The 13482-nt window shown below is 37.7% G+C and overlaps 1 protein-coding gene across 4 annotated transcripts in view; it reads right to left on the bottom strand.

The window, feature by feature from the left end:
• LRP2 (LDL receptor related protein 2) overlaps positions 1-13482 on the bottom strand; it is a 128028-nt gene that overhangs the window by 94344 nt on the left and 20202 nt on the right. For all 4 annotated transcript variants that reach the window (XM_056349576.1, XM_056349577.1, XM_056349578.1 and 1 more), the window contains exons 3-7: positions 12349-12471; positions 9707-9823; positions 1515-1625; positions 1282-1395; positions 160-276 (exon numbers count right to left, since the gene is read on the bottom strand). In XM_056349576.1, coding sequence (XP_056205551.1) covers positions 160-276; positions 1282-1395; positions 1515-1625; positions 9707-9823; positions 12349-12471 — 582 coding nt within the window. The remainder of the gene's footprint in view (positions 1-159; positions 277-1281; positions 1396-1514; positions 1626-9706; positions 9824-12348; positions 12472-13482) is intronic.

The following is a 13482-nucleotide window of genomic DNA, read 5'->3' as shown; positions in this document are numbered from 1 at the left end:
GCCTAAGTTAAAAAAAAAAAAACACAAGTGAAGATGAAATTCTAAGGTTTGTACAGAATTAAAATGGATTCAGAACATCCTGATTGGTCAAAATTTCATAGAACTTAGTGAGGTCTTCCTCTGAAAATGTCATCATTATAAGTTAGCATTAGCATGTACCACATCCTCTTTCATCTTCGTTATCTTCACAATCATCATCTCCATCACATATCCAGCTCTGATGAATGCAACGGCCACTTGGGCAAGTGAAGAAGTTGCCTCTGCAAGTTGCATAAGCTAAGGAAAGAAACATGAGAAAATCAAACTAAGTGACTAAAAGATTAGAAATAGTAATATTGTCTCGTAGATGAATAGCTATTTATAATCTCTCCTGAAAAACTGAACCAGTTTCATATCTTGTATATATTGTATTCACTGCTGGTTTGCCCTGGTTTTAGGTATGAACTTTATTTTAGAATACTCTGATTCTTTACAGAACTGAAAGGGAAGGCTAAATTTCTTAATTAATTGTGCAATTAGATGCTAGGCATACTAGTCTGAGGTCCTTAGTAGGATAGAGCAAGTAAATAGCAACATGTGGCCTTCCTGCAATGCAGAACATAAAACTAACTTAGATCCTATAATCAGTGGGGTACCTTTTTAAACATATAGCTCACACGTGTGACAACTGTATGATTCTAACTCTATAGCTGTGATTCAAACTCTACAGCTGTGATGTTGAACACTTTGGGATACCCTGATCATGAAGAAAAGAATAAGCAAGAAATCTCCAGAAACAGAATGGTCAACTAAGGACCTTACCTGAACATCTAAAGTACAACTGCCTGTCTATACAGTTGTACCTTACGGTCAGTGGGAATAATTCTAAAGACCCATTCCATCTATCAGCATATAAAAATGCAAAAAAGAGTCAAACAAATTTGGACAAAAAACAATAGCATGCTGTATCTAACTGATACTTGAAACTGAAGGAATTCCCTTTGAGTCATGCTGAAATGAAGAAAAGGACAACAACATGAAGAAGCGAAACTATATGTGTCAAGGAGCAAACTGTCACTGAATCCAGCAAATTCAAATAGTAACCACACACCCAGGCACTTAGCAGCAAAGACAAGCTGAAAAAAGTCTATCAAAGTAGCACTGCCATCTTCATCTCTCCATACAGAAACAGTGGCTAGCTTTTGATGGCTGTATAGCTAAGTAATCTACTTCCTGCTGGAACCAATTCTTAGTCAAACAGTTAAAGAAAGTGGAGAAAAAAGAAAAACAAACACATCATACTGCAAGAGTTCTCATCACTCCTGTCTCCACAGTCATCATCATGGTCACAGATAAAGGCTCGCGGGATGCATTCTCCATTGGCACACTGAAACTGCGTACTGGTACATCCATGTGCTGAAAAAGATTTTAGCACAGAAAGGCATACAGAAAATCTGTCAGAAAACTACAATCCAACTTTAAAAGATGGTCTATAAAGCATATGAGTTTGGGGTCACTCTGCATATGGTACTTACTGCAATTAGCTTCATCAGAAGAATCTCTGCAATCAACTTTGCCATCACATCGCTGACTTGCATTAAAACATGCTCCATTTGCACATGATAACTGTTCACATCTTGGGTAGTCTACAATAAGAAATCCTTCAGTATTAACATGAGTGTTAAACTACAGGGTATGAGTCACATATATCCAGTATCAACAGAATATCTTGATTTATAGGAAAGCAAAAAAAGGAATGCAAAACTTCCCATGCTATTACTGACAAACAATCCATTTATCCAGTATACTGTCTTCTCCAACAGATATTTAAGAATATCCTCTAGATAGATGCTACAAAACCTCACAAGAAACAGGGGGAAAATTAGATGCCCACCCACACCCCAGAGAGGTCTGCAACTCAAATAGTTTACAATATGATAGAAAAAAATGCAACACAAAAGGAAAGCAAGCAGTGAACAATTATTTTATTTATTTGCACTTCAGTTATACACTTTATTGACCTTAATAAAAGTGCCTAGGTAGAAAAGGAGTTCCTGAAATTTACCATTCCTAGATCCTTGCAGAATGTCATGAGTTCTCAAACTCAAGAGACCAGATTTTTGATTTTTACGGTTTTGTTCTAATTAAGCCAAGGATGTTAAACTTCCAGGTCCATGATCACCTTCAGGTTTTCTGGTTTTTATTACTTGTTTTCCCCTTCCCAAAACGAAAGAAGATTCTGCAGAATGAATGATTTTCTCAGTTTCTGACTGTTCTACCTATGTAGATGACCTACAGGCCAACACAAAAGATTATTTCAAACAACTTTAAACCAATTCTGAGAATACCTATAACTACAAGCAACCAGTGAGTTTAGTGGAAGTATCCAACAAGTTAAGCGTGTGCACCTGCTAGAGTTGAGCAGGAGAGTAAGTGCTTAGTTTAGCTTACTGCCGTGTAGACAAAAGTTACTTATTTCAGGCAAATGGCAAGTATGAAAGTAAATAATTATTTTTTGAAGTGAGATTTATTGAACCTCTGCCTCTATAAAGAAATACAAGTAGGTAAGTGAACTCAAGAAGCAGAATAACCAAATTTCATTTTTCATTTTTTAGATTTTCAGTTTGAATTCTTACTAACTAGTATGGAAGTAAAATGGGATAAAGCAGATAGAGAAGGCTCTCACTTAGGCACTTTTTCATTCATACTCTTGGAATTCAAAACACAGATTACAAAATTACTCAAGCAGAACTCAGACAAGCCGCAATTTTTCCAGGCAGTGGCAAACTGTTTTGCTTGTTTCTGCTGTTCTACATATCATCACATTCCCACTAAACTTCAACCACCTATGAAATAGGCTCACATAATTTTAACTGTTAAGTTCTTGATATGAGAGCATAAACCGCTGTGTTGACACCCACTACGACTATGTCCCCAGTTGATTCATTTACGTTTAATTCATTGTCACTGCAATTAATACAAGTCTGCAAGTGACAAGTAGGAACAGTGCGTTCGTCAAAGAACGGTTATCTCAATCAGAGAACAGCAGTTGTAGTTTATCAGGGTTCCAGCTGCACTGTTCCTACCTGTGGCCTTCTAGCGCTAGTTTCTAGACCTTCCATTCCAGAAGTCTGCAATGACAATGCCAACACATGCCCTAAACTTGATTAGCATTATTTAGCCCCACTTCTAATCAGACAGACTCCCTTGTAACACATACATCTCATGCGTTTCTTGCTTGGGTAGGGCTTATGAACAACTCCTAAAGCTTTGGAAACAACATGGATTCTGAAATCTAAACTGCCTACAGAAAGAAAGGCAGTCCTGACCTGGGGCTGCATTTTAAGCTCACTGTGGAATCAATGCTTCTTCCCTGCCTGGAAGCAGAGAAGGCATCACAGTTCCAGGAGTTCTATGGCATAGCAGGCAATAGCTATGGCAGTACAGGGGTACAGTAAGTAAAATAGAATCATAGAATCACTTAGGATGATGGAGCACATATAAGAAAAAGAATATTAAAAGGTACTTGGTTTGTAAATGCACTGAAGTGGGAAAGCTTTTAAGAGTATTTATAATGGATGGTTTGTAATTTTACTCATCTTTCTTCCCATTCCACAAAAATACCTGCAGTGATGTTCCAAACTGTTTCTGATAGACTGACCATCAAACAGATAGGACCCATTGCTTGCACTGCCTGTTTCTTCAAGAATGGCCAGGCAAAATAAGTATCTAGCCAGTACTAAGATTTTCTCAAACCTTTAGAAAAAGGGATAGTTTGTCAAAGTTTTCTCTCCTGCAGCAAGCCTGGAGAATGCCTCGGCCTGGAAAAATCTTTATTATATATAAAATCTAGTGTACAAATGCAAATCATTATAAAAATACCAAGCAGAGCAGTAAGTAAAGACATTTTGATGATGCTTGAAAATATGCATTTTGACTACATAGGTGGTTGACCAGAATGTGAACAAATACTTTTTCTTTATTTTCTTTTCAAATCTGCTTGGTGCACAGATTCTTTATTTTAATTGTAGTTGCAGAGGCAAGAACATTCTTTGAAAAGCTTGATGGAGATTAATTTAACTTTCAAACTCTGTACAGGTAATCCCAGTCCCAGTCCCCTGCCTAAAGACCAGGTTAGTAAATTATAGTTCTGATCACAGGTTTCTCACTCATCTGAAAGTTTTTCACTGCATTGTACATTGTACTCTTTGTACCTTATAGCATACTATTTTAATAAATTTAATTATTTGGAGCATTAAGAACTAATCCTCATGGATAATAGCAAAGCTGTGAGTTGCACTCCAGTTCAGGAGCATCTGTGCTACCAGGACAGTTCCACAGTAGCTGGGATCACCATCCACACTTATATGGGAGAAGTAGCAAAGATACAAGAATCGAGCAAGAAATACCAGCTTCTGAGAGGGCCAGACACTGTGCTACACTTTCTAACTGCTTCTAGCTAAGGCCTCTGTGGCAATCACACACAAGATGCACCTATGGCATTGTGTCTGTGCTAGACTCTGACAGCATTGAGGGAATGAAGAAAGCCAAAACAGAAATTCATAATAATACTAGGAAATCTGAACATGAAGTGCCTGTTCTTGCAGTTGCAAAATGCTTTCTCTCCAAAATTTAGAAAATATTAGCAATGAGTGAGTCGAGTTCTCGTACTACCTATCACCAACTGTAAAGTTCTGAATAGGAAAAGAATCTGGGCCTTGGCAGTGGGGAGGGTAGGAATGGGATGAAACCCCTAATCTGGAAGGCCTATACAATCTAACTTAATGAAAAGCTCTCTAGCAAAAAAAGTCTGGAAAGAGAGTATCATGGTAGTTTGAATTTAAGTGTGAAGATCTTACATTAGTCATTGCATTTGGGGCTTGCATAATAAACGTTTCCTAGCTTTTATCTGACTGTTGTTTTGTTTGGGTTTTCTTAACTAAGATTTCTCTGTACACACCTGATCCCAGAGCAATGCATTTTGGCTATAAAAAAGCATAGCTGCTATCCAGGAACTGATACAGATCAGAGAAGTTGATGATATTCTCTCTGTTCTAGGGGGCACATAGAAGAAAGGTCAGTGCTCTGTGAGGGACGTGGAACTATGCAAAAACTAAAGGAAGGGTTCTCTTCCAGGGAGTCAGACATGTTTTATTTCTAGGTCAGTGACAGATAGATTAGAAAGAGCTAAAAAGGAAGGGTAAGAGTCCATGTTAAAAGGATGACAAGGTAGGTAGTTTGCATCTAAGGAGGTCTGAAATACAGCTGTACAGGATGAGAGAGTGAAAGGCGATAGTGTAAAACTGAACATGGGATTAGGAGAGAAAAGTGAAGGGACAGAAAGATACAAACACTGTTTTCTTTCACCTTGCTTTTAATTGTGAAGAGCCTCCTCCAACATGAACATTGCTTCCTTTACCTTTTCCTCCCAAAAACCTTTGGTTAACTACAGAAAACTGAAAAGAAGAGATCTTTTCCTAGTGATCACATTTCCTAGAAGATAATATGAGCTTTGTGAAAACAGAGGGAAATCCAGCTATGTTTATTCCAGTGCTCAGGGGGAAAGCGAGCTCTTCTTTCTCTCCCCTTCCTCTTGTGCATTTCCTTCTCGGCCAAAACACTTCTCCACAATCTGTCTCCTGTGGTATCTGGCACTTCAGTTGCAAACCACAAACAATTGGCAAACGCCAGCACAAATGACAAATGAGGCACCTTGCTCCTTGTAACCCGCAAACCGTTTTGGGGCAATAGCTGCAAACACATCTAAATGGCATGTTTCAGTGTACACATGTACAAGATGCTTGAAAGCTCTGTCACAGGAATTGTTACACCTACATTATTTTGCTCTCTGCCTAACACTTACATTCTCCAAACTAGAAATAAATCCATACAAAACAGTAACTGGAAACAGTTGCAACTGATATCTGATTCAGCAGATACTGATTTCTATCACAGAGTTGGAAGTGTAACCTTCTGCAATCCTAACCCATGTTACAAAAAGGAGAAAGAAAAAAGGGGGGCAATTTCCTACTTTCATTTATGTATTTATTTATTCCTATTCTTTTATTGCAACAACATTTTACAAAATAAAATTAATTAAAATCCTTTGACTCACTGCCATGAGTCACCACCTCACAGCGGGCAAATCATTGCCCAGACAGCTTACAGTCTATCACAGAGACCAGGAGGAGGACTTACCCCAAGCCGAAGGGTGCTGTGAGCTACATGGTATCAGGTAGTGTTCACTACCAAAACGCTTTTAGAGCTGGCAGACTGACCAGACCCTCAATCCTGACCTTAATTCCCGATTTTAATCCCTGACACACTAGTCTTTGGTGGCCTTCCTTACCCTGCTCCAGTTTTGCTTCTCGCCTGTCCCAAACTCTCACTGGTGGAGCTATTTCCTTCAGCCTGAACTTCTGCCTTGTCCTGTAGCTGTTACATGGAATTTGTCCAACATCAAGAACATTCACCTTTGACCATGGCCCTTTTCTTTTTTCTTAGACTACATCCCTTATGATCTCTTCAGTTCTTGATCTTTGTTCACTTTCACCCTGATTTGCACAAATTCATCCCAGACCTGGCTGCCCATTTCCTGATCACAACAGCTATTTAGCATAGCAAATATGAGGCAGGAATTGACAGGTTAGGCAGCTGACCCATGGCAGCGACTCAGCCTCAAAAATAGAGTTAAAAAAATCCAGTTTCTGGGCCAACACTCAGCCAATCAGCCTCAAACATGTCTTTAAAATACTCTCCCTTTCTCCCTCATAGCCTCAGTGTACTGCTCAGCTGCCAGGAAGGTTATTCTAACAGTCACAATAAAGCAAAATGAATGTGGCTGGGATTTTCATTTTTCAATTACAAAGCTGAGGCGTAAGAGAGAATTCTACCTTTAATTAAAAGAAATAAAGTACGTAACACAGAAAAATAACACCAGTATTGGCTGCTTACTCCCAAAAAGTATTTGGTACCTCAAATAGTCTGCTATTTCATTCTACATTTCTAAAGTTTTAAAATGAAAGTATTTGTTAGATGCTGACTACTAAAAAAGCTGGAATAGCAACCTGATATATATATATATTTAAAGAAAATAAAGACCCATCATTTTACGAAATTAAAACAGCCTCAATACACTAATTATATGACTTGTAACTGAAACATTGTTCTGATGTTTATCTTAGCCTCTGCATGGGTAGTTTTCCCTTGCTGTTAATCTCATTAGCAGTAAAATGGACTAAGGCTTTAAATTCCTTTGTTCTATTTTTTTGTATGTTTAATTGTAGAGTTACTTCATACTGGTGACATTTTGCATTTGACCAGTTTCTTATTTCTTAAATAACGTAAGTTATGCAGCAACGAAACTCTATCTTCCTTACAAACTAAATCTACTTCCAGACAGATCAGTTTGTGCAAGGTTTATACCTTGTAAACAGACATAATAAATTTGCATTTTGTTATGCTCTGTGAAATAACAGAATCAGTTCTAAATACCTTTTTTCTTTCATTGTCCATGGATGTCCATGTTCATTTTATTTATGAAACCTTTTCATGCAAATTAAATAAGGGGAAAATAATTACAAAGGATAAGGCAAAAATAGCAGTATTCCTCTTATATTTGTTTGTATCAGATAGTGTGAAAAAGGAAATGGATGAAACAGTGGGGAAAACTAATATTCAAAGCAAGTATTAGAATCTGCTTCAAAATAGTAAAATCTAACACTTACGCTAATCCTTAATGTAGAGTTAATAATAAAATCACCAAATTACTCATTTTGTCTTATGGCTTCTGTTTAAAGTTCCAGGTCTTGCAAAGACAGAGAGGTAATAAAATTAACCAGTCTTTCTGGAAGCGCCTTGTCATTACACTCTTCTTGTTTGTCTTGTCTTCAGCACATCACATTTCTTTAGTCTGACCCTCCTGCTTGCAATGTTCCAAGTCACAGTCATTCTTCTGTCTTAGAGAGACTGTCAACACATATTCTAATAAACCAGAGTAGAGGCTGTTGAATGACATCAGGCAGTCCCTCTCTCCCTGAGGCTAAATATGCTGCCTTCACAACAGTCATGGGGCCTACTCGCTGATGCAGCAACAACTGGGTTTCCCACATAGCAATAGAGCACTACTGTTATGTTATCTAGAGTCTCCTTTCCAAACTGCCTTTTTAATTTACTTAGTTGAGAATGTTAAACATGAAATAAAACGTGCACTTCAATTTTCAAACATCACAGCAGCTTCTAGTCTGAAGAAAGTATTATGAGTATTGTTTTTAGGACTCCACTCCCATTTGACACAGATTCACTGCATTATAATGATCACACCATTTCATCTGGCTGTTCCACATTGTATTCAATGACTAATCACAGATTTCTTGGAGCTGTTGAACAATCCCTCTTACTTAATTCACAGGTAATGCATATTTTAAATAAATATATTCAGGATATTATTTTATCTATCATAGATTTGCTAAATTAAGTTATCAATCTCTTTTCTTCCTCTAAACTTTAAGAGAAAAAGTGTCAAGTTACAGAAGATATTCTTACAGCAATGATATGAGGTACTTTGGATCTTGGCTTTTAGCCATTTGTGCTAGTGACTTCAAAATTGGCTGTGGGTCTATCACATGGAGAAGTTCCAAGTCAGATATCTCGGCAACCTTTTATACCAGAGTACTATATAGTTCTAAATCACCTTTCATTCTAACAGACTGCACATTTTAGCCACTTGTGACTAAACACGCTAGCAGCTAGCTGACCACCTAATATGCTAGTTTTCCTTTACGCAGCATGTGCATATGCCCTTTTTTTCTCCAAGTGCAGCCATTAGCAACATTTTATTTCTTGCTTCTTTATCCATTCCTTAGCATCCTAGTCTCTTCCCCAGGTCTGGTTCTGAGCAAAGTTTACAGTTATGCCTTTTTCCCAAAGGCACACTAAGTTCTAACAGCTGGAATAGCAGCTCACATGTTACATGTCACTCATGACACATGTAAAGCTTCTCCTTAATACTAACAATGACCAGACATGCTGTTGCACACTGTTGTGTAGGTGTTAAGCAAAAACCTCTCTGAAAAATGTGATCTCTATTCTGTAGCCAGCTGTCCTTTCCATCAGTATTCAACCTAGGCCAGGATCTAGGGAGTCTGTCACCAGTCAGGCAGCCTCAACTCTGGGGAAGTTAAAACTGAAAAAACATACTTGTCTATCTGCATTTTGCTGGCACAATATAAACAGCTTATCTGAATATAATATGACCCAATACCACTGCATCTCCACAGGAAACTGCAGCCCAGAACACAAATGCTTTTGAAAGGGTCATGGTCCCTCAAAGAAGTGAGCAGAGGTCAAATTCTGCTTTTCTATACAGGTTATAGTTACCACTGATTTCATAAGGTGTATGCAAAAAGTATATGAAAAACTTTGGCAAAGTTAGCTCTGAGTCTCCCAAGGCTTAAAGCCATTTTAAAATGGTTGGGTTTTTCCAATGCAATATTAATTGTCTTTCAGAAAATGACAAACAAGAAGCCCTGATCCTATGGTAGAGTTCTGCAATCTGTATCAGAACACCAGCTCTAATACACCAAAGAATCTGAAATTAAACTCTTGTTAACAAGAAGCATATTGTGGTCATCCTGTCCATCAACAAGCCCTTTAATCTTACAAGTTTATTAAAATGCCACAGAGAGATGAGATGAAAACAGATCTAGTGCTAATAGGTAAGACTCACGGCAGGCTCTTTCATCTGTTCCATCAGTGCAGTCCTTTACTCGATCGCACCAGTATGCACTTGGGATACACTGTCCATTTGAACATGTGAACTGCTGACTTGAGCATGTCCTTCCCGCTGCAAGAAACAGGCACTCCATCAGTCTTTTCCACCAACCAAGAATTTTTACGCAGAAAAATATCTTCCATCTTTCTCTTTAACTACTTCATCCTTCTGACAAACATTAGCGTAAGACTTTCTCCCCCTAGTACCTTTGTGTACTCAAGGAGATTGAAGAACACTTGACAAGCACACAGCAGATGACATAGCTCTATGAGGTCTTCTGTAGCCTGCAAGGTCACTGCTTTTCTTGACTGAAGGGGTTGACCTCTAAGTTAAAATTTACCTCCCTATAATTGTTCTGCTCAAAAGATTAAATTATTAATTCTTACCATTTTCAAGTTTTCTCTATTATTTTGTTTAGTGGGTCAAAATCTTGTCAGTAACTGGAAGTTAATGGGTCAACTAGAATGCTACAATGTAAACACAGCAGAGCTGGAGGTAAGACACTGCTTTCTAATACAGCCAGGACCTCAAGAGTCAGGAATATTTTACTTTCATAACCAACAGAGGATCAAGGATGATTATGTCTTGTCTCATGACAGCTGCGTCAGTGAAAAGGAGCCACATAAAACTCCAGTTCCACTTTCATTCCACTACAGCTAAATTGAACTCTGTTATTCTTAGGCAAATTAATTGGATCTGTGAAGATATAGCTGAAGGGCAAAATTATTGCTAACTTTCCCTCCCTTCTGCCACCTGCACATTTGCTTCTTTCAAACTCATGCTATATCTCAACATCACTCCAGTCTATACACTGGCATCTGGTGTGCTGCTTTACAGGGGCTCTCTATTCCTTCTTCTGTCAGCCGTGTTCCCAAAGTAAGATCAGCTACTGGTGCTGATGACTAGTGTCATGAGGAAAAACAAGAGCAAGACAGTGAAGTAAACTAAAATTGTTTTAATTCTGCATGTGTGACTTCCAGAGCTGTCAGCCATTTTTCTCAGGAAAAAAAATTACCATTTCAAGAAGGAAAAGCTCCTCAGGATTCCCAAGCCCAGAGGTAAAAAGTCCCTTTAGAAGAATAAGGACAAATACCAGAAGATGGCTCAAAAACAGCAGCAGCAGCAGCACAGTGCCACTGTATAGTTACCAACACTCATGATTAACCAGTGCATGGTGACCAGTACAGTGATCCAATTCAAAAGTCAACTCCAAGCTGTTGCTCATTTTACATTTTGTATCTACGTATTCCTTAGTTAAAACATAACCAGCAGTTGTGCTGACACCTTCTGAGAGGAAGAGAGGAACAAAAGTCAGTTAACCTTAGTTCCAATTTTTTCCATCCTCAGTGGGAACAAGTATCAAGACATAAAAGCACTAACCAAGTCCACGAGCAAAACCCTTCCAAAACTTTAACCTATGAATCTCCCAAGAATCAAGCGGGTTAGTGAGTAGTTCCAGAGTTGTTCAGTTTAAAGAAGCTATTCAAAAATTATACATAGAATCAAAAGGAAAATAAATTAATCTTATCCTCATCACTTAAAGTAACTTCTAACACTAGAAGTAGCAGGAAATTGGTTCTTCAGAACACTACACTTGTTCTTCCTGTCTTATGCAATAACACAGACGATGTAATTTGATGCAATAATCATCTCCGTTCACTGTTCATCACTTCAGCACGTACTTAACTGTATGTAGCCCTTGAACTGCTTAGTCACAAAATTCAAGAGTAACATATTTTATTATCAATGTTTATCTTATTGTCGATATTGAAAAAAGACAAAGACTATGGCTATTGGCAGTTAGGCTGCTAAATGATTTCTTTGCTCTAAAGTATGCAGAGAACATTAAACACTTTAGTTGAAAACAGCAATTTAAACATGATAATACACTGTTTAGCATATTAAAGTGAAATACTAATAGGAACTATGTCTTGAGTTTAAGCTGTCCAAACGATAACGAAAGAGTAGACTTTCACCCCATACCAAGACTTTTAGTATTACTCCTATGAGAATAGGAGAAAGAACAGCTGTGGTCATTTTAAGTAATAATGTCATTAAATAGCATCACTGAAGATGGTACAAGAATCTTTAGCAATATTTATTCCAACTGACTGATAATTCCTCCCTTTTTATACATCAGAATTTCAAAATTTTTCTCAGAAGAAATGAACTTTTTAATATATATATAAAATTGTGAGATGTCACTGTGAATTTTGTTATGCAGTGAAGAAAGCAGCTTTTTCTGTGACTGAGACAGTATTTGGACATCAGAGTACTACGTATATTTCACCATTTTTGGAACTAGTAAATTTTGTATCGACTATAAAACTAATATGCACTGTATCTTTTTCTCCTTTTTTTCCCTCTTTTTAATTAACTGAAACATCAGTAATTTTCAGATTTCAAGACCTGGAGATGACATTTTGGACACATTTTCTGTATTTTACCTACTTCAGATGATCTCATTTCTAGAAACTACTTTAGAGAGACTCTTCTGGTAAAAGCTGTACTTAGAGCAGGTTTGTTCCTGTGTGTTCTCAATATGCTGCTATGTGAATTACCTTATTTCAGAAAGATGCTACAACATAAATACTTACGACATTGTTGATGCTCATCTGAGCCATCTTCACAGTCCTCCTCATCATCACAAACCCATGACTGGGGGATACATTCACCATCAGTCTGACACTGAAACTGATTTCCCTCACAGGTAGGTTGTGCTAGCATAAGTAATGAAAAAACCTGTCATTTCACAGACATCTGGGAAAGCACTTTTAAAGAAAACAATTAAATAAGGGAAAAGACTTAAGGTTAAGACTGTAACTTCCACCAAATACATGAAGCATTTGACAAACCAAAGAAAATGTACAGAGCAGTGAGGGGAAAGTGAACCAACAGAAGGATGCTCAAAGGCAAAATTCAGTTTAGTGAATTCCTGCATGTGAACCTTCCGGTTTGTATCCTCCCCTGGAGACATAGGCTACTCTAGAAGGCAGGTCACAGCAAAAGCTTAATGCTCTGAATCACCCTCTGGCAGAGCCTCTGGGTTTTTTTCATTTATATATGGAGTCACACTATAGCTTCCCAAGTCTCACAGGGGTCTGCTCAATTGCTCTCACTCCGCCTCAGCTGCTCCATCCCTAGTAGGAAGGTGATCATTCAGCACTAGCTCATGACTCTTCTATGTGAATTCATGAGGCAAAAGTGAGGGTCAGGTCAGGACAATCTGAATGTTGTCCCACCTCCACTCTGTACTTTTCAAGTAGACAAAGAACAGGGAGCCATTAGAAAGAAAGATCAAAATAAATTTTTAAAACTGTGTTACAGGTTACTCCATCCCTAGTTAATACTCCTGGGATAGAATCACTAGCATAACACAGTCCACTAGGACTTAGTAAAAAGATTAACCATCTTTTTTCTCAAGATCATGTTTTTACAGTACTGCAAAGTCAACTAGAAACACTTTGTGCTCATGAGATGATATGCAAGCACAACTACCAATGAAAACAAAAGCATCAAGGGAGAAAATTAAATCACTTTGAAGATTTAGAGTTTAGAAGTACAAAATTACATTAGAGGTAAAGTAATCAAAGAGATAAAATTGATCACATACTACAGACGACCATAAACTTCATGTATACTTTTTTCAATTCCTGTTTTTAAGAACCAAAAAATAATCTTGTTAGATGATTTTAACTTTAAGCCAGTTTTAAACAGTTTAAAACTATCTT

The sequence above is a fragment of the Falco biarmicus genome, chromosome 8, assembly GCF_023638135.1.
Source record: "Falco biarmicus isolate bFalBia1 chromosome 8, bFalBia1.pri, whole genome shotgun sequence".
In the NCBI taxonomy this organism is placed as follows: Eukaryota; Metazoa; Chordata; class Aves; order Falconiformes; family Falconidae; genus Falco; species Falco biarmicus.
This window is presented reverse-complemented; position numbering and strand designations above follow the sequence as displayed.